Raw genomic sequence first — 24,213 nt, 5'->3', positions numbered from 1 at the left:
TCGACAGTCACAGATAATTATGTGTATTATCGATACCAACTTATACAGCCAGGATAATTTTGTAGTTCCTAGAAAATATAGAACAAAAAGTGCCTGACATCTCGTCATTGAAAGCTTTGATGCGTGAAATATCTGAAAATACTGTTTCAGGATGTGGTAGAGTATTGTGAATTTGAAGATGCCTGCTAATTAATGTTCAAACAAATAATTCAGTCTTGGTCTCCATCTGTTTGTAGGCTGAAAGCTGTTCAGGACAGGCTGTGTTTTTACCTTTAAAGCATGTACTTTGAGTATGGAATAATGAGAAACCATCAGTAATTAATAACTTCAGCATATTGCTCAAGTTAAATGTGATGGTTATTCTTGAAATTTGTCAGTCTGGAAATTCCAGATGTATTTCAGCACCAAATAATCATGTTGCTTAACAGCTGCATATTAAGCATTTTTAAATGTATGTTTAGAAAGTTGGAAGTGTTTGTATACATCCTATTTAAACAACTACTTTATTGTGTTCAAAATATGTTCACGTTGGAAGCTTTTCTAAGTGGTTTGCTTTATAAAAGTAAGGTTTGTTATAACAGATCCAGTGCCTTAAAGAAGTTTTAATGCCTTCCAGTATTTTGGGGAGTGGGCATGAATTTGAAAACTGAAGTATTCTCAAATGGTGGCAAATCCTGCAGTGGAAAAGGGACCGATGAACTGACAACCAGCTGATCCTGAGAACCGCGTTATTTGCGGTTCTGACCTTCCATTGATGGTTGGTATATGATATCATGCCAGTTTAACTTTCTCACATGATGCAATTGCTGAAGTATTTTTAATTATGAATAGCAGTGAATCAGGAGGAAAACAAGCTTTTTGCAAATGAGGCATCCACAAATCAGGGATAAACAAAGCTCCCTGTGGTATGTGGACAACTTTCTTTTTCTCACGACGGTGTTGCAAGCCACAGAATCACCGAGTTTTAGGGCTTGGAAGAGACCTCGAAAGATCATCTCATCCCGTCCCCCCACCAGAGCAAAAGCCAGTGAGTGACTCTCTGAAAATTAATGATACAGATGTAATAGATGAATATTAAGTGACAGGAGCATTCAATAAAATTATAAATAAAAAAAGCGCAATATAGTTTACAGTATCGACTTTTCTGGGCTTCCAACAGTGGGAAACTACGGAATAATGATGTTAAATTTAAGGCTTATCTGGATAGTTTGTTGGCACAGAAATGTTCCTTCTCCTTTGGAAGAATGCTCTGCACGAAAGCTTGCTCTTGTCTCTCCAAGCAGGATTACGTCTCCTCCATTTCTAGAGCTTTGTTCAGCTTAACCTTTTCCATTTCTAAACATTCCCTTATGTTTTGATACTGAAATCAGTTAATGTCTTGAGAGTTTTCATACCTTTGTAAGTACTGTACTGTTCATTTTTTTAAATGTAAATATTTAGTAACTTGAACATGGCAGGTTTAATACATGACTAGGTGACTGCAAAACCTAATAATTATTTTCTTTTACTGTCACAATGCTTCTTATTAATTAAGTTAATGCTTGAAATGATTTCTTTTTTAAAAAAAAGTGAGAAACTGTTGATTACCTAAAATTTTTACAAAGACTTGAAGCATCACTTCCAAGCAGATGTGGGTGACTCCAGATGCTGCTGCTTGCTCCTCCCCAGGTCTCCTCTCTCTATTTATTTCCCTTGGATGTGCGCACACTCTGCTTCTGGCTATTTATAAGTTTTGCTAACGTATTTGCCTGAACTAGTTAAGACACTAATTTGGTGACAGTAAACCAATAAAACAAATATTTGAACTGTAATGTTGATTAAAGGTCTTTAGTTTTTAAAAAAATATATATCTATAATTGTGGCAAACGTCATACATTAGCACCTTCTGTAAGTTAGACACACAGGTGTACATCTTTGCTTATGTATTTGCTAATGATGTTTTCATCTTGCCTGTTACTAATGTTGGTGGATGTTACTGCAGAAGGGTCTTCCCTGGTGAATCGTTTCAGGGCTGCGTTTCTGTTTATTCTAAACATTTCATTGTGTAATCTTACAAGACAATTAGGAATGAACATTATTTTGAAGCCTTGATTAAAACCAGCAGATTAATTAAATATACTGATATTGGAAAAACCTCTTAAATGATAGAGAAGCTACACATTTGTATTCTCGAGAAAAATATGGAATAAGACATTAAGAAAGTAAAAATCCATGTTTGTAAAACATGTTTGGTATATTAATTAAGAAGAATGTTTAGAATTGTTGTTTTTCAAATGTGATGGTAGTTATGGCTGGGGAAAAGACATATGACACCTCCTCATTTTGAGGGAGCTCTGTTGTGGTATAATTGATGAAGCATCTCATGATGCACACCAGGAAATAATTAAACCTGACCTACTGACTTGTAAATATGAGTAGCTTATTCTTTAGGATTAGAAGGGTGAGTTTTGTCATTGGAACATAATCCTTTTCTGAGCGTTCGGTTGTTGTAAAGTGCTTGATGGACCAGAAATGATAGTGCCAAGAGCTTGACCTTTGCTACACGCGGTGTTCTTTTCCTGGCAGTATTTACAGCCATTAGTTAATTAGCAAATGTTGGAACATAAGCAGAGGGGGAGCTTGACAGTAGCTGAATTTCATGGATGTGTTTATGTAAAACAAAACAAGAAGAAAACAACCCTCCCTCAACCTCCAGTAGTTTGATAAATGGTTGTTATACAATAAAAATACTGTGCTTGAACAACCTTCAGCAGAAAATTGTAGCTTTTCCGAACCACCGGGGATACAGCAATAGCAGTAATCTGTTTGTGACAAAACCGATAATGATCATTTCTCTTTACAAAGCTGCAAAAACTGAATCTTCTAGTTGCACATAATTCTTTAGAAATTTGGGAGAAAAAATCTTGTCTTTATTTTTCCATTGGATCAAACAGAATTAGAACTGTTTAACTTTGTTTTGGTTTTGCAATTGCAGATGGTACCCTGGCAAAGTTGGCTTTGCCTTGGTTTTTGGTTTGTGGTGAAATCGTAACATGGAATTTCAGTTCACCTTCAACTTAGAGCTTACATTGAGCTTACTTGAAAAATGACCTTTCTGTATTTTCTGGATTGAAGTAACTTTGTTGTAACGGTGGAAGTAGTTTGGCCGTTCTTTTAGATACATTGCCAACACACAGGCTGTCATGCCTGGATCACTTACTGCGTGGAAAACACATGAAAGAAGGCGTGGAAATTTTAGTGATGAGTTGCTCACTATAGGTGTGTGAAAATGCCAGTTTTCAGCATGAAACTTGTGCTTCTCTGGCCTGCTATAGCATGTGGGGACAAAATATCAGTTGTCATTTATGACTCCATGGCAACCATGGAATTTAAAGATTGTTTTTTTTCCTTTTTTTAGTAGACCATTAGCAAAATCAAAACTTGACAGTTTAAACCACTGTGCTGCTGTAAACTGTAGTACTTCATCCTAGCAGATTACACTGATAATTTCTTTGTTAGAATAATCTGAAGCTTCACTTGAATAACTTCACAGTTCAGTTGCATAAGTTTCTTTTCCCAAAATGCATGTATCCAACAAAAGTTTATAAGCATGAGTCTCTTATATGTTTTTTATATATAGCAGTCGTGTTTCATTGCATATCTGCTGTAGAGATGATGGTGTATGTAACTAGTATGTTTTGTGTGGCTGGAATTTCAGATGTACTTTCCAAGCATAACCTTAGGGAAACAGATGGAGCTGACCCACTTGTCTTAGTCTCCTTCTAATTTACACATTAATCTCTGCTTTGAGTTAACTGATTCTGCAGTTATTTCACCTGCTGATCTGTGTCAGAAAGTCATTGCTGTTGACAGTGAGTTTGTAACACAGCAGCTACAGCTACTGGACTGCTAATCCAGCCATGATGCCGTTAATCAAGTAGTTATTTTCTAATTAAAGGTCTGTATGGGATCGCTGTCACCTGAGCTCAGTTGGTGGGATGGGTCAAGTGTACCTACCTTGGGCTAACAGGTCTGTAGTGAAGACAAAGTTACTTTGTAAAGCCAGAGATTTTTTGATTGCAGGTGTTCCTACAGTCACAAATTACGCGATTAAAGAGGTTATTGGTCTGTAACACCACCAGCCGCTGCCTAGGTATCTCACTGAGCTCTTTCTTGCTGGTGGTTCCAGCACTCTCAGATCTGCTTGGGTGGAACCTTCTCCAGAGTTGATTTTCCTAAAGTCACCTCTGTCCTTAGGTGTCCTGAAGATATCACCTTTTAGAGTCAATCAGCTGGACCACATCACATTGCTTTTAGCCTTTTATCCTGTATTACACTGCCCATCATGCCCGTGATGTGCTCCTTGTGATGGTACAAGAATCAGTGTAAAGATGGAGGCCCCAAGTTAAGGCTTGGTTTTACAGAACTGTCCTCCTGTTTGCTGGGAGAATGAAGGAGTGACATGGAGTTGAGCGACCTGTCATTACAAATACCGTCTACAAAGAAGTACTTAGGAGTTCTTGGAATTTATGTATATTTGTTTCTACAAAGCCTGTTTAATGCTTAATTAAAATTTACTAATGTTTTCTTGTCGACACTGAAATGCATTGTGAGTGGTTTTGAGTATCCGCAAGTAATAATGATTTTACAAAAGAATATTCTTTATATTAAGGCTTTACATAGCGGGGAATGACGAGAGGTGCTGAGTAAATAAAATATTATAATAATGGTACTATCTGGGTAGAATTTTTCATCAATTTTTCTTTGTCCTCTTTTGTTTTTAAGGATGTTGGAATGTACGCCGTTGCCAATTATTTTTGTTACTGAAAAGGTAAAATAGGCTGTTCATCTCATTCTTTTTCATTTGCTTTTTTTCCCATCCCACTCTAGTTTTGGCAAACAGTCTGGAGGAAAACGAGGATGCGAATGTATCATATTGGAGCCTTCAGAAATGATTGTGGTAAGATAGACTTTTTTTCAAATGTATTTAAATCTATTGCTGATTTCAGCAAATTCTTTCTGTTTTATAGCAGAAAGCTTATTGTAAAGTATTCTATAAAATTGCATCAAAATTGCCTTGATTTCAATTATACCTATGGCTGCTATCGTACAGCAATAGCTATGTAAATTTAATCTAGATGGGTAAATGGTGATGATGATTAGGTCATTCTTTCTAAAATTATGCTTACTTGAGTTTCAAAAGCCTACCATGATGGCTGAGTTGAGCGTTCCTGAGTCAGGCAATGACAGACTGCTATCTCAAATATTTTATTTACACCCCCACACTCCATTTCATTGCTTTTTACCAACCATGCCAGCCATTCTGGATCTGGTAGGAAAGGCCTTCTTAGTCCTCACCTTTGCAGTTCCACAGAGCATGAAGGCTTTTGGGTAAGAGGAGAAGGATCATAAGAGTTTTCAGCTTAGTCGTCATCAACTTTTTCCATGGCCAGGTTTCCTTCTGCTTCTTCAGAATACTGCTGAGTTCATATGTGCCAATAGGTTGTAACTCAGTCCCTCCTGGGTTGATGTACACATACTGTCAGAAGCTGGAATATTAGGATTGCTTTTCTATCATGCAGACCAACGTTGTACCTGAGTAGTGTGGCTTATGAGATCTTGCTAATAGAGCTGGACTAAAAATGTTTGTTCTGAGAAGAAACATATCTATTAAGCAGGTTTAGATCTCTAAACTGCTATTTGTTTAGCTCTCTTACATCTAGAGACAATAACACTAAATAGAACTAATATTTGAGGATGTCTCTTACTCATTGAGTCCGTAAATGTTCAGCTTCTATGAGAAATGTGTTTCTCGCAATACACATCGCCAGCGATGTCCCGTACCGAGTACGTTTGGTGTCCTTTGTGCTGTTCTTTCTGTGCAGTGTCAGTCTGGTTCTGCTCACGGGCTTTGACAGCATCAGTAATTTGCTCTTTGCTGCAGTACGGTTTAAGCTACGGTCTGACATGTCGTGAAGTGAGCGTAGGTAATGGTGCAAGAAGCCTCCATCGGTCCTCTTGAGCGAAATAGTTCATTTGTGTATTCCCAATTATCCTGCCTCTTCTCAAAGCTGGAGGTTTGGGAGGGAGATTTATGCCTTGAGGGGTGCCACAGGACTGCTTGGGTGACAACATGTGCAGCCATGTCATGCATATGCCCCAGGCACTTGGGTTTGCTGCTGCTTCAGAGTTTTGCCTGTTAACTGCTGCTGTCAAGGATTTGACATGCAGAGTATGTCTGAGTCCACGGCCTGGGGTGAGCCAGGCCTGAGTGAACCAGGCCGGGGGTGAGCCAGGCCTGGGTGAACCAGGCCTGGGTGAGCTGGGCCAGACACCTCAACGTTCCTGGCATGTTGTGGCATAGAATGACAAATGTTCACTTACCCAATCATATATAGGCCTCTTGAATCTCTGTAATCCTTCAGGTTGATGTAACAGAAGAAGAATTTGGTCTGTTTGGCTCCGTTTCACTAACAAATGGGTTACACAACTCATACCCATCCTTATTTGGCCTTATCACCATTAAAACAAAAAAACAATCAAAAAACCCAAACCAAAACAACAAGAAGATGCAAATCAAAGAGTAGCTTCCGTGTAGTGTTGTACTACTGGAAAGAAAATGATCTTATTAAAATATTTTATTAAGAAACCAAAGAGTTTTGTGTATGTGCAGCTTGAGTAGCTAAAACTGTGAGTTTTTTTCAGAGAGCACCCTGTCACAGCCTGCTCAGAAACCGCTTGTCCCTGCAGACAAATGCACAATCTGGACTATCATCCTCTGAACTTTCTGGAATTGTAGTTAAATCCCACTGAGAATATAGAGAGCATAGAAATACCCGGAAGTACCTTAAATCCTTTTCTGGAACTTCACTATATTTTTTCTGTAGGAAAATCAGAAAATTGAAAGTACAAAATTGTTTCTTCGTTATTTTTATGTTCATGTTTTGCAGGTAAATGTAACTAAAGATACTATTAACTGTCAGTTTTTCAGGTAGGACTTCAAATGGGTGAGAAAAAAGCATCAGTGTGATGGTAGCACCTTGCTACTGTTCTGTGCTGACACAAGGTGTACTCGAGTTTCATTTCCATGATTAATTCTTATTCATTTATATTCTTTTATTTTCTCTTTTAATTTGCAACATACTAATAGGATTTGATACATAAGGAATTTTTATCTTCAAGCAAAAGAATTAGCTACTTCAGTGTACTTGAAGAACACCATCGTTCTCTACTGCTGTTTTGTTTAGTTGTGGGTTTTGTGCCCCCCCCGCTTATCCTTTCTTGTTAGAATGTAAATCAGTTCTGTAGTGGAAATCCTCTGGGAACTGACCCATTTTAAAGGCCATAAAATGTGGTCAACTTAAGTTAATGAGGATAACAGATAGCGTGTAAATGAACATTGTAGCTCATATTTTTGGAGCCTGAGCAATCTATTGAATTAATAATAGGCCCATTTATCATTTAAGAAAATGGCCCAGAATCGCAGCATATCTCAGTGTTCTGAGGTGTCCTTTCTGTTGTTCCTTGGCACTTTTGTTTTCTTCTTCAGATCTTAAGCGTAAGACAGTGTGATATTTGGAGCTCGAAAATACTCCATTGCTGGCATGGGCTGCGTGGTGAATTTGGGGACAGTCTTACAAACCTCCTCGATTTTTTTACGTGGCAGCCAGTGCTGTGGGTGAAGCTGGCTGTATGGAAGCATTCTTGATCAGAAACCTAGTCAGTTAGTATGCTATTCCAGACTTTTTGTTACATATTGAAAATCAAATAATACTAAAAGTCTGCGGGGCAGCAGTCTCCATCTGAGCTGGCGGCCTGGTCATCCCTCTGCTCCCACACCAGGGCACAACCCACAGCACCCACAGAGATGCCGAATTGCTCCCTACAAGTGTTTGTCCCGTTCAGGGGGATGTGAGGAGGTTGGATTTGCTCGCTGCCAACAGAAACTTTTGGCTTTAAGCAGGTCAAAGCAGGGCCGAGTGATGAGCAGTGCCAGGGAGCCCTGACCTGCCGATATGCAGCGTATCAAAACCCATTGGTATGTGTTATTGTAAATCAGAAGCACAAACAATGCGATGGTTGTCTGCACTCATAATCCTGATGGTGCTGGAAGCTGTGTGGTGTGAGTCTCTTTCCTTGCTTTCTGATTTTTCTTTAATTTGTTTTTGGTGACAGCAGTGGCGGTAACCGAAGGAAGCAGCTGGTCTCAGTTTCAGATTCCACTTGGAGTTGGTTGTTTTGCCTTTGTGCTAACAAATAATACATTTATGCTCACTTCTTCTTTTTCTTCCACAATTCTAACTGAAAACTAACTTCATCTTTCACTGAGTGTTTCTTTTACTTCAGTCTTAAAAATACCTTTTCATTTTGGGACTTAATAATAAGGGTTCACAGTATTGGAAGAGTTGTTGTCTGGCCACTTCAGCGAGTCCTCGGTGTCCAGTGTATTCCATTATGTTGGAGAAGCTCAGCACTTGTTTTAGTTCCTGTGATCCTATAGGACTGAACACAGAGAAAAAAGGAAATAATGCATTTATTGAAGGGGCTCACATATTGTGGCACACATACAAAAATTATAAATAAAATCCACATGATGTTGGTTGTTTAATAGAGTAACTGTACAAAACCAAAGTTTCTTAATTCTGGAAGCCTTCTGTATAATTTGGGAGCAACATTATTGCTGACTAAAAATCCGTATTTTATGCTAGGTGAAGAAGGGCTTCTCTATCCAGTGTCTTGCTACTTTTAAAATTATACTAAGTGGTCTATTTAAAAGGATTTTTTTGTTTTATTTTTTGTTGACCTGTATGCCTTGTGTGTGTGTATATCTATCTGTATATAGAGATATAGATATTTTTGGTTTTTTTCCGTACATCCTTATCCCAGCAGCAGTGCTGCTATAAGCATGATGGATATCTTTCCTCATTGTCCTGTGCCTTTGCAAACAGGTAGTAAAATTCTAGTGAAAAGTGTGGTTGTCCCTTTCTAGGGGAACTCTGCTTTTCTTCTTGCTTTTTTGGCAACACTGTGGTATCAGGTTCACCTTTTTCAATGATATCTTTAACCTATATTGTTGATGCATATTTTTCTCTGTTGAATTAAAAAGAGCCCACAAGGCAAGCCCAGCTGCTTGCACCTTCCCGTGACCTCAGACAGACTTAGCTGTTTGGAAAAAGTGATGTGGAAAGTAGATGTGATCTTGCTTTCGTGATGGTTTAGGTATTTTTGTTACTTTATTGTTCCCGTCTGTTCATTCCTTTATACCTTTTGAATTTTAGTTTTGAGATAATTTACCCAAGTACGTGACGTAAAGGCTGCATAAGACCGCATTGAGGTTCTTCTCCTGTGCCAGTACTAAAGTCTTATGTTTAGGATTTTCAAGTGAAATTTGAAAACAAAAATTTAAAAAAATAAATCACTGAGGACAGTATAAACTCCTGTATAGTAAATGTATAGTAGAGCTTCTTGCCCAGCTGCTGCCTGTTTTCGTGCACGTCTGTTCTGCTTCCTGCTAGGAGATATTTTTCCAAAACATCAGAAGGAAATGGGAAAGGATGAGACTGCTTTTTATAGAAAAAAAAGGAATTGGAACTAGCGAGATCAAAAGGTTTCATGTTGGCTTTTACTAACAAGATAGATTTACCTAATTTTTAATGTTTAGTCACAAATAATAGTTAACATCAAGATGTGAATCAGATTACAGTTATTTCTTCTTAATCTTCTGGAATTGATTAGAAGTCGGTATGACATAGTTGAAGTAGCTATTTATAAAAAGCTGGAGTATTTAAAGCTGTTCAGCTGTGACTGGTACTGGAAACAAGCTACACTTTTAAAAATTACACCAATAAAAATAGGATATAATGCAATACCTTTGGCAGACTCTGAGTACTCAAAGAAATGGTAACTTCTGTGTTGAAGATACACTTGAAATGAGCCATGTCTGTAACTCGTGTTGTGTGGTACGTGTGGGTGTAAAAGCGTTTTCTACTGGTGAGTGACATTGTTTAGAGGATACGTGTGCCTTTTTTACTTTTTTTTTTAAAACTGTTTCCTGGAAGGAAACTGTGGCCTCCGGCTCATTGTAATAACGTAGTTCTGAGACATGCAGCACTGGTTCTCCGAAACGTCCGCAGTCGTTTTCTCGAGAAAAATTTAACTGCTCTGAACTTATGTTTGTTCCTTCCTCATGAGCTTCATACGGCTCCATCGGCTTTCGGTGCTATGGAAGAACTGGATGTTTAACCAGGAGCCTGAACATGTGTTTCAGGTGGAGAACTCCAAGGACAATGAGGAAAACATCTTGCAAAGAGAAGTCCCAATCAGGCAGTCCCGTCGGAGGTTTCGGAAGATCAACCAGAGGGGCGAGCGTCAGACCATCACCGACAACGTGGATTCCAGCAGCTACTTGTCGGTGAGTCTGCTCTGCCTTGGCCCATCTCCTTGGCATCGTGCCGTCTGCGTGGCTGGCTGGCCTTCCTTTTACTGGGAAAAGCTGGTGAGATGAAATGAGCCATGTTTGTCACTTTTGCGAACAGTTCTTGTTGGGGAGCAGTAGAGTGCTTTGGGTTTGAACGGGATAGGTGGAAGTGAAGGCTCAGGCACTAGTTAAAAAAGAGGTGTTTTGGTTTCGGGGTTTTCAGTTGAACGCTATAAATAAATGTTAAAATGTTTGCTGGATGGAGAAACGGTCATTCTTGTTTTTTGTTGGTTTTACCTGGAGTTCTTTTGGCAAGATATTGGAATTGGTGATTCTGTTTTTTTTTTTTTTCCTTAATAAATTTGAACTATGGTTTGGAATTTAGTCAATCGTGAATGCCGTTCAATACAACATTAAGAGTATCGTTGTACTTGGTTGTGTTTACTTGCTTAAAAATAGCATAGTGGTAGCTCAAGCATCAAAAAGAGTAACAGCAACTCGTTTGCTAGTCTTAAATAACATCACAGACTGTATAATCTGCGCTGTGTGAAAGCACGTACGGCTGTGGTTTCAAGGCCACAGTGCTTTTATATGGAGGTTAATCTTCAACATTATTTTTCACATACAGACTTCCTGTTTGGTAGCAGGCTATACCTGTGATCCAGACAGATTATTTCATAGAAAATAATTGTTCTGGATATTTTGATTTGCTTTGAAAATCAAAGGTTAAAAAAACAGTACTAATGCTGAAGTACACTGTCCTTGAGTAGTCTTCAAGCACAGGAAAAAACAAATTCAATTTCTCCCCTTTTTTGCCAATCTTCCTTTTCATCTCCTCAAAAGGAACAAAGCCTCTTTCAGTTGATGCACTTCAGAATATCTGATGTGTGCAGTCTCGTAAGCAGCAAAGCTCTCGTTGCTGTGGCAGGAAGAATATGCTGCTTGAAGTTTAAGGTCCTCTACCATCTCATTTCAAGAAGTGTCACGTGTTGAACTTTGTCATTAGTAAGTAACCTGAATCAGTTATTGATGAAATGAGATGTTGGACCCTCACGCTCTGGGCAGTTGTGCATAAGGCTTTATTAGGAATTAAATTCCAGTCTGTGGATGACAAAATGTGTCTCTTTCTCTTTGGTGTTTGTGGCAATGAATAAGCTCGCAGGAAGTAATTTTCAGATTTGGCGCTAAGAGGAAGAGAATCCCAGGAGCAGCCGATGCTGGTGGTGCCTGTGCCGTGTGCCTGGAGGGACTCCGCATCTCTGGTCTAAGACCAAGTTATCTGTCTTCCTGAACGATTTCAGAGTTTGTAGGTTGTCGATGTAAGGAATCAGAGTGCTACACTCACAGGGTTGTGATTAGTCGACAGATGATGTCCTCGTTAGGACTTCATGTTGATTTATTTCTTTATGTTACCAACTACATGGAGCGCATGCATGTGTCTGCACGTATAGTTACATGTTGCAAATCTAGCGGCTTCTTTAGCATTTGATGGGAAATGGTATAAACTTCATAAATCAACAGCATATTCCTAAATCTGCTTTTTATGTCAGTTAACTAGGAATGTATAAAAAGAGGCCTGTTAATGCTGTTAGGTGTTGTCCTTCATGAACAAGTGCTAAGTGGTAGGGAGTGAGCAACCGCCTCTCTGATAGCATATTTGCAAGCTGTTGGGTTTTCAGCAGCCTGAACCGAAATACCAATCCTTGCTTTGTAGACCGTGAGCTCCTAATTGGACAGTGTCATACAGGACTTGGTGTAGGGAAAAGTAATTTGTAACTCAACAGATGACTAAGAAATTGAAACACGATAACCAGCTGCCTGTTTGACAATAAAAATTGGATGCCTATATTTTCCATATTCTGTTATAATCCAATAAAACAAAGAATTTTTCTGAGGGATGGTTTGTTCTGTGCCTAGGTTTAACTCTAGCCTATATGAGTCTGCTCATACATGGCAGGTCTTGAAAAAGAGGCTTTATAATGTGACCCTTCATCTCAGCTCATGTGAGAATGGGTGGGATAAGGAGGGCAGGCTTTTTGAATGAGACTCTTATTAAGAGAAGAACTTGGAGTTATGTTTTCTGCCAGAGTGGGAAAAGTGTACAGACTGGGCGGCAGGTTTCCTCTCTGGCATGGTGTGATGAATGAAGGCAGTGTTGGATTTCACCCTCCAGCCTGGTGCTAAGTGCCCTTTGGCAGACGCGTGTGATGGACCTTGGGGACCCTCCTTGCTCGGGGTCGGGGCTCTGCGGGGACGTGCTGGGATGTTGGAGGACTCAATGGGACTCTGTTGAAGTTTTTAAATGCCTCATCTCTCAGACATGGGTAGTTTTCTGCTTTCTAAATAAAACTTAAATGCTATAGGTGTTGAAATTTGGTGTTGCTTTCTCCCAGCTCAGAGTTTTTCCTTTCATGATTAAACAGAAGATTCCTTGTGCTTGCTTTTAAGGGGGATTATCTATGCAATGTCCATCAACTCCTTAAAATGTAAATCTCTGTGCATTAAATATACTATGATTAGTATTTACAATTTATTTAGTGTATTTTATGGAATACTGCACTTGTCGTCTTCTGAGGAGCTGATCCATCTGCCCTGGGGGTTCAAGGCCAGACGCGGCTGAGGGGCTCGAGGGGCTGAGGGGCGGGGCCAACGGCCTGCGGCGTGTGGGGGCGCGCGGGAGAGAGGGAGCGAGCTGCTATTGGTCAGACTGCCGCGCGGGGGCGTCAGGTCGCCATGGTGACGGACGCGGCCGTTGCCGCCTGAGCCGCCGGTGCGAGCGGTCGGGCCGCGGCTGCGGCGGAGCTGCCGGTGTGACAGAGCGGGAGTGCGGCGCTGGCGGAGCCAGCGGGCGGGGCCACAGATATGCCTTGCGGGATCAGCTGCGGGCCCTTGCGGAGATGGGTATGAGCAAGGCCGGGCCTGTTGGGGACATGAGCCCTGGGGGTCACACCACGGAGTGCCAAGATAATGGCTGCCCTAGGATTACTCCCAAGTAACCAGCTATAGGAGAGAGGAGATGGCCTCCCGTTGTGCCAGGGGAGGTTTAGATTGGATATTAGGAAAATTTCTTCCCGAAAAGGGTTGTTGGCACTGAACAGGCTGCCCAGGGCAGTGGTGGAGTCACCATCCCTGGAGGGGTTAAACAGACACAGAGATGAGGTTCTGAGGGACATGGGTTAGTGCCAGGGGTTGGACTTGATGATCTTAAAGGTCTCTTCCAACCAAAATGATTCTAGAATTAAGGTTAATCTTTGCTTTTGTAAAAAAATCACCCATTAGGTTGTAACATGAGCTTGCATCTGTTTCTCACGTGGACCTCCCTGTTATTGCTGGAACTTTTTCTGTAGAAAACCCTGTGAATGGCCATCAGATAAAGATTTCTATGCAGATACTTTAAGTAATATTTGAAATGATTGTTACCATCTTTGAGGCTCTTCCTTTCTCTTATGCCTTTTACTTGGCAAAAGAGCCCTAGTACTGAATTTAACTGTAAATCTTCAGGATAGTTGATACTCAAATTAAAGTGGTTATCTTCATTTCCCCCTCCCCCCCCCCCCCTCCCTTTGAATGAACTTATGTTAAAAGTGAATTGTTTTATTGGCTTCTTTGGTGGAGGAGTTATCATGTAGGCTCCTTTACAACTTTTTTGTGGTTCATAGAGCAATACTGTTTCACAAGAGCACTGGTCTTCTGCAGAATAAGTATTTAAATTTGGGATGTGGTGTGTTTTTTTACCTTCTTCCAGTAAAATACAGCGAACATATGTGTTCTTTCTTCTCACTCAAACTGAAAAGGATTATATTTCTGTTTTTACCTTCAAAGCACATAATAACACGGATTTGTTCTTGCAATACGTATGCAAAAAGGTGTGTTAAACTCGCTCTTGTTCGGTGGGTGAACAGCCTGAGGTCTGGCTCTGCTCGCAGTTCTGTCCAGGTTCTGCTGGTGCTGGGCTTTTCACTTCTACAGCATCGCTAGACAGCAGGGTTGGGGAGATAAATGTGGTTTTGGCAAAACACTACTCAAATGGGGGTTTTTAGGGTGCGGCTGGATCACGATGGCAGCCCCAGTGCACATGGCTGGCTCTGCCTGGGGCAGGTCTGGGCATCCATAGTGACATGGGACCTCTTTATCCCAGGGCATTTCTGGGCTCTGTTGCCTTTTTCACTTTTGTCACTTAACTCTCTGTATTTTCATGTCACCTCCGCAGTGTCATCCTGACTGGGTGGGGAAAAGCAAGGCTGGAGTCATTTGGAGAAAGCTCTTGCTCACACTTAATGGATTGGAAAGAAATGTGCCATCGGTATTAATTATGCCTGTTTGTGCTTCAAATCTGGCTTGTTAGTATGATTGCATCTCTTTTTGGAGATATGCACTCTGTGCATGGACTGTCTAATGTAGATAAGAATCCACACAGGAACTCGGGGTCACACAGCCGGAAATCATCACAACTCAGATAAATACTTCATCATTTCTAGTTGGTAGTCTAGTTCTCGACCCAATAGGTAATGCAACTATATTTCTTAATTACAAAAGGAAAAAGTAATTGTGATCATCTTTGTTCAACTATGTTCTGAACTTGTGTGTCCACTCAGTGGGTACTTACAAAACCACAGCCAGACTCAAACCAGCTGATGTCTCTATGTTGATGCTTTTATGAAAAAATGTTTAATGGTAGTTCTGTTGCTTTATAGAAGTGAAATTGCTGCTTTGATCTTGGATCAACTAATCGGAAAGTAAACGGTTCAAGCATTTATATTCACTATTAAAAAATAAAGGAAGTTTTGCACTTATGTTTCTTGTAGAAGTCAAACCTAAATGAGGTTTAACAATTTGATAGAAGCTTCTGCATTACTCTCAAACCTGTAAGCTCAAATCTTCTTTCGAGTGAGACGTCTCGAATTTATTACCTACGTACTTTTTTGACAGTTCTTTTCTATCTGTAATTTTTTTGAATGAGGAATATTTGTATTTCTAAAAATAGTGCATGTATGATGTGATGTGTATTTCTGTGGAGTTGTGACAACATTTAGACTTTTTTCAACTGTTAGTTCATTGTTAAACAGAATAAAGAAATCAGCACCAAACTTTTAGTAGTAATCTTCTTTCTCAGAGATGCAAATTCACTTTTTTTTTCCCTTTAAATCTTGTAAGAGGATGATGAGGTTTGAAAGATTTATTATCATATTAAGTTTTACGGACAGTATCTTAATACTTGCATCATGTAAAAAATTTCCTTAAGCCTTGCAGAAACATTTATCTTCAGAGAAGTCTGTCACTGAAGACTGCTTGAGTGGCAAGTTTCTTGTTCTTTGATCATTGCTTAATGTAATCCTGTCAGAGGTTGGAGTTAGCGTAGAGTATCTCACAATTCAGGAATTTAAGTCACATTTCAATATACCGGATCAAACCCATTAGGTTCTTTACTCTCACTAATCCTTTTAAATGCTATAAACCACTACGGGCCTTTTATAATCTATTTTTAACTACCAGGTAAATATGCTGAAATGGTACCTTTTATTGATCTAAAACAAAGACCGACTTGCAGCATGCCTCCAGCTGCCTTTTGCTAAGCGTGAACACAGCATCAGCTGTCATCTGTTTATTTGGAATATCAGTTAATTTAATGAGGCTGTGGCTGAGCTCTGAGTGGCTTGAGTCACTTGTTCTTGAGCTGGAGGATGATTCTCTTTTCAGCTCGTTGCCTTTTTTTAATGTGTTTTTTTGTCCGCACTTCCTCTTTTTTTACACTCTTAAACTACTTGACAGAACTTCAGCTTTGTTAACTAACAAATCAGGAGGAAATTTGGGTCTTTCTGAAATCTGTGAGCCTTGCTGTGTAGATACAGAGATTTGTGTCATTGGTAGCTCTCTGGAGGTGTCATGCGATGCAAAAAGATAATGCAAGTCCCTACTTCCTGACACTGTTTTTATTTACAACATGGAGATTTTCTTTGTTCTAATGTCCATCTAATCCATCTATCCATCTAATTGCGCACGGTGCTGGATAACTCGCAGGTTGCACATATTGCGGAGCGACAGCGTCTTCAAGTCCCCCAGTCAGCTGGGCTGCCCGGGCAGGACAGCACCTGTAAAACCCCATGTGCATACTCGCTTCTTTGCATCTCTCTTGAACTCCTGCCATTTTCAGTTGTTTTCTTACTTCTGCAACCAAAAAGAAGCTGCGTCTGCAGCACATTCACTTCCTGAGCAGACAGTCTGGGGCTGGTTGTGGCCGCACCCGAGCGGAGCTGGCTGTGGAGGAGAGAGGGGAATGCACAAGCAAGGGGGGAATTGCCAAATTCACGTTCACTCATCTTATTTTACGTATTGATTTTTGTCTGCTCATTTTGTCTGCAGCGTTTCTGTCAAGGACTCCTTGAAAGTCTGTCGCTGGTTAAGGTGGTCATTAAGAAAACACCAAATCCATTCAGATTCTTCCTACGAATTTCCATGGACCACCTGTGCTTCCCAAACCAAGTCATGACTGCATTTATGCACAAAATAAGAAAATACTGAAAATACTGGCCTTCTGTTAAAATCCGTGTTTTTCAGATTAAAACTTTATTTTTTAAAAAATTTATCCATTTACCACAATTTATCCATAATGAAAGTGATTGTAATTATTCAAAACTTGTATTCAGGAGTTTCCCTGAAGGTTTTCCAGACTTAACAAGCAGATTATATATAAACTGTGAATTACAGAAAACACCTCAATTTGGAGATGACATGTGTAACTGTTTAACAGCATTTAAGAGTGATGCACAAATGAAACTACATCAAACTGAAACTAGGGAGGGTTTATTTTAAGCGAGCACCTGTATTTACTCAAATCTGGCTGCGGGCAGTAATGCACAGCCCTTCTTGTTGCCTACGCGAGAGCCTGCAGCAATGGGCAACAGCACTGTGTTGGGATGCGGCATCGTTCTGCAGGACAGACAGACGGATGGACAGACAGACGGGCATCCTCCCGTGCTGCCAGACTGACAGCTCTGGTCCTGGAATGAGATAGTGAGCTGCTGTGAGGGGCTTTTGCGCCGTGAGGTTGCTGACAGGGCTGACTTACCCATCTTTCTTCAGGGCTTTTTATGTGTACAATAACCCTTTATACAGCTGAAGAATCAACTAATTTTTGCCACATGGACTCATACATATCTGTCAGCTGCTTTAAAGGGGTTTTCTCTCCTTTTATTTTTTTTTTTGTCTCTTTTTCCTACCTGTGCTTACACCATAATTTTCTCTTGCTTCAAATACTTTCTTCTTTTAAAAAACCTTTCTGTATCTTGAGTAACTTGAGCACTTTGTTGTTCAGCTGCTCCCTCCCCAGGTGCTGGTGAAAGCTGCGGTGACGATTGTCCCCGTGACCACAATATCGTCCCTGCAGCAGGTTTCTGTGGCCTTCCCTTGCTCAGCAGAGCAGCAGAACTGCACTTGTCCATGTGATAATTCAGTAAAAAGCTTGTACAGATTTTTCCACTTGTTTCCTACTTGCAGTCCAAACCCATCAGTGTTTTTACATCATGAGCACTTTCACCAGGGAGCCTGGAACCATTCGGAAATGGATCCTGAGCATAGTCCATCCTTCCCAGTGAAACCTCCCCACACCATTAACTGGGATTGAACTGCTTAGACCTAAGCTGGTCCTGGCAGAGCTGTGGGAGAGATGGCACCGTTGTACCTGGGGTTGCTCCATGGCAGATTGTAGCAGAAGAACCTTTCAAAAATTCTAGATATTTTTCGGATAAACATGCACAAGAAGTAAAAGGCCAGGTCATTATTAAGGCGTTCTCCACATAATAACCAGTTATTTATTTCTTCCTATTTCTTTCACTGCATGGAGAAATTTACACCCTGGTTAGAAATTAACTCAGTTCCTTGGAAAATGCCTGAGAAAATATTTTATGCAGCATGTTCAGAGAGTTGATCGCCGTTTTGATGGACCCTAAGGGGCTGGGTGGCAGTTCCAAAGTCATTAATTCTTTATAAGGAACCTCTTACGCAAACTAGATTGAGAATGATGTGTAAGGGTTGTGCCTACTGCTCGTAATTGTATCACTGCACCTGAGAAAGACATTTCTGTCTTTTTGGGGACTTAAAAACCTTTTGTATATAAGTTGCAGTTCTTTGTCAGATCCTTCTTTTTAACATCATTGTTTCAGTCTTTTGAAATGACATATTGAGTGGCTTCTTGTAGGAAACCCACAGGGTAGTAGCCAGCAAGCTGGTCGCCTGCGTGCAGGGAGATGGTAGCGTGTGTGGATTTGTTTTTCCTTTCCTGTCTTCCATCTGGGCTCTTTCTGTTCAATATGTCATATTGAAGAGTAGCAGCCTGGCTGTATTCTCACTTGTAGCCAGCTCAACCTTTTGCTTCGGTTTAGGTTTATCACTCCTTAGAGAGAAGTAGCCATGTGAAGGGTCATTTTGTATTTCAGCCTGAAAAAGTCTGAGTCGTTGGATTAAATGTCACACAGCACTGAAGGACTTCTTTAAAGGACTGGGATGGTGGTGTCTTCAACTCTGTATTCAAGTTAAAATGGTTTTCTAATTTGGAATATGGAAATTTGCATCAACTCAGTCATGTTCTTCAGAAGCTTTCTGGAGCAAGTTAGGGACTGAGAATATCCTGAGCAATTTTCAGTTAAAATCACCATCAGAAAAAGTCAGTGCATAACACAAGCATTTGGATGCCCTGTTTTACTTGAAAAACTTGGCATGAAAACCACTATTTGTACAAGAGAATAGCTAGAAGAATATCTTTGGTTTTGGCATAGAACTGATTGCTATCTAATGACATTTAACAGCATTCGTAATTTTATACTAGATATGTGGAAACTTTCTTAATGGGGATATATTTGACAGACGAAATACTTGAAATAGGTGATTAAATGAAGTCTCTAGCTAAATGGGGTGATCATTGTAGCTGAATTCCTTGTTGATACTTTGTTCTTGCCAGTCAGAATTGTTTTCTGTCATTGAGTATTAGAGTTTTTTGTTCTTACATTATGAAGTTTTAGTTTGAGGAAATGTAGCCACAATGCTTGGATGGGCTTTATGATTTCAAATTTTGTTTCCTTTAGAGTTTGGTTAACAGTTGTGGTTTGTCAGCGTGGAGCGTAGGTTCAGCATCTGGCCTATCCCTTGCTTTAGCTGTTCGGTTTCTCAGACTGGGTGAGAATAACTGGGCTTTTGCTAGTGTTTTGCTCAGAGTGGAGGGAGGGACCCCAAATGATGCTGGGGTAAAATTTCCAAGAGCGTGGTCAGCTTCCCACTTTCAAAGGTAGCGAGGGCTGGATGACACCAGAAAATGAGAGAATTTGGAAAGCGTTCTGGTGTGACACTTGGTCTGGTGAGGGAAGCCCTGCAGAGCTGCTCGAGGTCTGTGCTGCGCTCCCCAGCATGGCAGGTTTGGGGATCCCTGCGTTGTGCTCTGGTCACCCTTGTAGTAAACCCCTCAGGAGCACTTTTACAAGTCCCTTACTCACCTTTTCCTCCCTTCTACTCGCTATTGCCCAAGCTCAGACTATGCTACGCCTGGCTGGTCCCAGCCTGGATCCAGGGTCGGCCAAGATTCCTGTGCGTGGACCGTGGCCGAGTCCGGGCAAGTCTGTTCATTTACACTTTGCTGTCTAAAAGTGGTGCCTCCAGACACGGGTCTATTCCTAAGAAAAAGCTGTTCATGAGATGTCATACCTGAGGTGATACGTGTGTCACATACACTGTGCAAGCTGGGTGCCCTGGCTACTGTTAAATGGAAGTTGACTGTTCAAAATCACACTTGCTTAGAGAGAAATTTTGAAATTTGGTGGGAAGAGTCAGATCCCTCCCTCCTTCTTGCTTTCAGGCTTCCAGTTTGGTGTTAATCCTCAAGAAAAATGACAGAAGAAATATTGGAAGTGGCATTTTAATGATTTTTAACCTGATTGTGGAGTTAATGTGTTATTCCCAAGGTCATTTAATCAGAGGCCTTTTTCTTGTGGGAGGTGTGCTGTTACCTTATGTTCTAAATGATCTTAATCTGCTAATTTTAGCTTGAGATACAGTTTTTCTAAATGAGGGAAAAAAAATAGTTGTATTTTGTATTGACTTTCATATCAGGTTTTTGGGGATGAAAATGAATATATACATTGATGGGCTTTACAGCTTCCAAACCTGAAACTCCAACTGGCTTCCCAGGTAGGTGGCACCTGAGGAAATTACAGTCAGGCGTGTATCAGGTTTGGGCTGTGATTTTGGTATGGAGGCTAGATTAAGGTAATGTTTTAGTGGGTAAAATTCTGTATTCATAGAATTGCAGGATGTTTTAGGCTGTAAGGAACCTTCAAAGCTCATGCAGTGCCACCCCTGCCATGACAGGGACATCTTCACCAGCTCAGGTTGCTCAGAGCCCCATCCAGCCTGGCCTGGGATGTCTCCAGGGATGGGGCATCCACCACCTCTTTGGGAAACCTGGGCTGGTGTCTCATCACCCTCACGGTGAAGATTTTCTTCCTTATAACTAATGTAAACCTACCCTCTTTCGGTATAAAGCCATTAGAGAGTTCGTCATTTCTGTATCTCTGGGTGGATTCAGTCCCACAAACTGACCCTTCAGGGGTTGGTGCCCACTTCTTCTCATCACCAGGGATTTTTGAGTTGTGTACTTTCCCAAACTTCTCCACCCCTTGCCCGAAATGAGATGTCAGGAAGGAAGGGAGGAGCCTGATATGAATCATCTCGGTTCAAACCATAGAAATGAACTTTTTGTTTGAGTCTGTAGTAGAGGGGACTGTCCCCTTCCCCCCGTGCTGGCCCTGGCCCTGTTTCCAATGCTGATCATGCTGCTGCCCGACTCTGCAGAGCATCTGCACCAACAGTCAGATCTGCAGGAGAGCGCTGTAATTTATAAATGTATTTAAGAAAGTATTATAAACCATATAAATCTGAATCACTACAAATAGGAGGTGACCTTTCCGTGCTTAACACAACAGCTGAAGAAAGATGGTTGAGGTAGTGCGAAAGCAATGGAGAAATTGAATCCATGGTGCCTTTTTATTGTTCCTCTGTATTGCTGGTGCTATATTTAGAAGCTTACATCACTTCAGGGATGATGACAGTCTCTGCCCTCCCTCTCCCGCTCCCTCCTGCTCTCCCTCCCTCCTTCCCTTAGGATGGATCGTGTTTTCATACCACTTACGAGTCCTACAGATCTTTCGGTAGGATTTTTCTCCAGCCCGTTAGTAAGTGCTACTGTGGAAAGCCACAGACCTAAGCATGCATTTGCACCATGTAATGTCACCCTGAAGGGGAGCTGCCAGTCCTGATTTCCTTGCCTCTGCCTGCTAAAAGGGTCAGGAAAAGGGTGGAGAGTTGTATTTTCCCCCCCCCTTTAAACAGGAATTCCTGAGAAGCCTTCATGAGGGGCTAACCCTTGCCATGAAAATACAATGATTCATATGAGATGCTTAAGTTAAATGGGGGAGAAATTGGAGAAACATTCCACAGTGACACAGAATTGAGCGAGCTGTGCCAGCGTAGCAGGGGCTGCATCCAGCTCCCGCTGCAGCTGCCTCTGCTGCTGCACCCACGCTCCCCACCTCCCCAAAAGAAATTTAAAGTACTCAAATATGTTGAAATCACCTCTTGATGCAAGGTACCCTTAATACTAAAATATTTCTGCATTACGCCGTTGTGTTTGGCAATTCCCACTCACAAAACTGTATTAAAATGAATTATTGTAGCCTGAAACATCTTTGCCCGAGTGTGTGCAATGACAGATTGCTTTCCAAGCAGCTGCTCTCCTTCCCCAGCCCCCAGCCAGGGCTTGGAGGCTGGATGCTCTACCTTAGCTGCTCTATTCACGAGGGGGGAGTGCAAATTAAGGTACCTGCTCAGACCCAGGCCCCTCGGCTCGCTGGCACCTCGGCGGTTTCTTCTGCCTGTTCAGCCAGTGCCATGATGGCTTTGAGACCAGCGCCCGTTCCTCCCCTCTGGTGCTGCACAATGGGCTTTTCTTTCTCTGATTAATCAGGAAGAAGCGGTGCTGCTGGGGGTGGGGTGGGGGGTTCCGCCGGCCGCGAGTGCGCTCTGCTTTGGCAGAACTTCAATTTGAAGTGTTCTTAAATGAGAGGAGACCCTAATCCTGCTAAACTGAACGTGCATTTAGATTATGAAAGGCCTTACTGTCCTTTTAAAAGCATCTCGTTTTTCAGTAACTTGTTAGACGATTAGAACATGCAGATTTATTGAACAGTCAGGGGGATTCAGACAGTGTCATGAGAGGATAAAGGGAATATGATGCATAGAAACATATAGAGTGATATTTCAAACGTGGAAAAAAATTAGTGTTAAAAAACAAAGACCACCTTTAATTCAGAGGTTGTAGGCTGAAGGGCTTTTTCCCTTAAGATTCCCTAAAAACTTAGAATCTGGCTTAAAATAAGACCGGTGATGTATTTATTGTTTGTGACTCTACCCAGTGCTGCAGTTCTTCATAAGTATTTTTCTCATGATCACTATGGAGCAGCTTTTGTATCTTTTTTGGGGGGAGTTTATTGTTGTTGTTTGGGTTTTTTTGTTTGGCTGTTTTTTTTTATTTCTTTGTTTATTCATCTCAGTTGCTTTAGTTTTGAGATTTGCCCTTTAAGCAGACAATTTATAAAAACTTACAGCTTTGTGCAGCAGGGGGCTGGGGCTGCAGAAACGTGTGTGTTTAAGGAAAGACAAAAAAATATAAAGGAGGAGAAGAAAGAAAAACAAACCCAACCCAACCCAGCAATGGGTGGGGGGATGCCCCAAAAGCTGGGCGGTGGAAGTAGGTCAGGTTTTCCCCGCTCGGGCTGGGGCGCAGGGCTGGTCGCAGCCCCCCGGGACCCCGCGGCCGCGCTCATTGGCGGAGCGGCAGAGCGATGATGTCATCTGCACTTAAAGGCAAAACTAGAAGGAAATAGAATTTTATTCCCATTATTGAGCTGGTGTTTACAGGAGTTGTAAAATATGGCAGCTGCGCTGTAGTCTGTAGTGGATGGGATTTAATGCAGAATGCAGCGGTTTAAAATGCGGCTGGGAGGCGAATGTCAATGTTGGTGCTGGCGGTGGGTGTGCAGGCAGGGAGAGGTTTCCTTTAGCTGGGTGGATTTGCTTTTCTCCTTGATATAAATTGTGATGGTGGTAACTATAATACAGGTAACGCTGCATTGAAGTATTTGGGTGTTCATTGCTGCTGAAGATTTATCATTGTGGCATTATATGAGATTTTTAAGGTGGTTTTGAATGCAATTTTGTGAATTATTAGAAAAGATGCAGTACAGTTGTATGGAAGGGGAGGCTGACATATGTAGGCTATTGTTCAGTATTGAGGAACAGTACAAGAAACAGCTATTTGTACAACTGCTGTAGTGCATTTAAAAAATCTGAAGTAATTATCTAAAATTCTTTCAGCTTTTAAAAATGAAATGACTTTGAGTTTGCAAATTTTGCAAGTGCAGAAATGAAGTTCAGTTTTGCTTTTATGTTTTAATACAAACTAAACCAAATAGTGTTTATGAAGCCTGGTTACATCTGTTATTATTTCCATTGTTTGATAGAGGTTAATTGAGACATCAATACCTTTTTATTTATATGTTTTTTAAAGGCAGTTTTGGAAGGTGCTAGGGGAAGGTTTTTTCTTAGTTAAAGTGCAACTCCCATCACAAACCTGGGTTATATCCTGGGAAGAATTCAACTTCGGTATGACTGCTGGAAGGAGCCTGTGGTTTGACATGGGGTGCGGTGTCCCCTTGGTGCAACTTGACTTCCAAAATGTAAGAGTCTTCTTCCACCTGCCCCTTGGCACGGTAGAT

The 24,213-nt window shown here is 41.1% G+C and overlaps 1 protein-coding gene and 1 long non-coding RNA gene across 7 annotated transcripts in view; one reads left to right on the top strand and one right to left on the bottom strand.

Moving 5' to 3' along the window:
- RAPGEF6 (Rap guanine nucleotide exchange factor 6) overlaps positions 1 to 24,213 on the top strand; it is a 118,617-nt gene that overhangs the window by 33,470 nt on the left and 60,934 nt on the right. For all 6 annotated transcript variants that reach the window (XM_021289088.2, XM_021289086.2, XM_021289087.2 and 3 more), the window contains exons 5-6: positions 4,870 to 4,939; positions 10,247 to 10,390. In XM_021289088.2, the coding sequence (XP_021144763.2) occupies positions 4,870 to 4,939; positions 10,247 to 10,390 (214 nt within the window). The remainder of the gene's footprint in view (positions 1 to 4,869; positions 4,940 to 10,246; positions 10,391 to 24,213) is intronic.
- Positions 7,075 to 22,386, bottom strand: LOC110359526 (uncharacterized). Its single transcript, XR_002414784.2, has 2 exons — positions 22,260 to 22,386; positions 7,075 to 8,481 (listed from the first exon to the last, which is right to left on the bottom strand). It is a non-coding gene; the product is annotated as an uncharacterized LOC110359526 (long non-coding RNA).

This window comes from Columba livia, chromosome 14 (assembly GCF_036013475.1).
Source record: "Columba livia isolate bColLiv1 breed racing homer chromosome 14, bColLiv1.pat.W.v2, whole genome shotgun sequence".
NCBI classification, from domain to species: domain Eukaryota; kingdom Metazoa; phylum Chordata; class Aves; order Columbiformes; family Columbidae; genus Columba; species Columba livia.
This window is presented reverse-complemented; position numbering and strand designations above follow the sequence as displayed.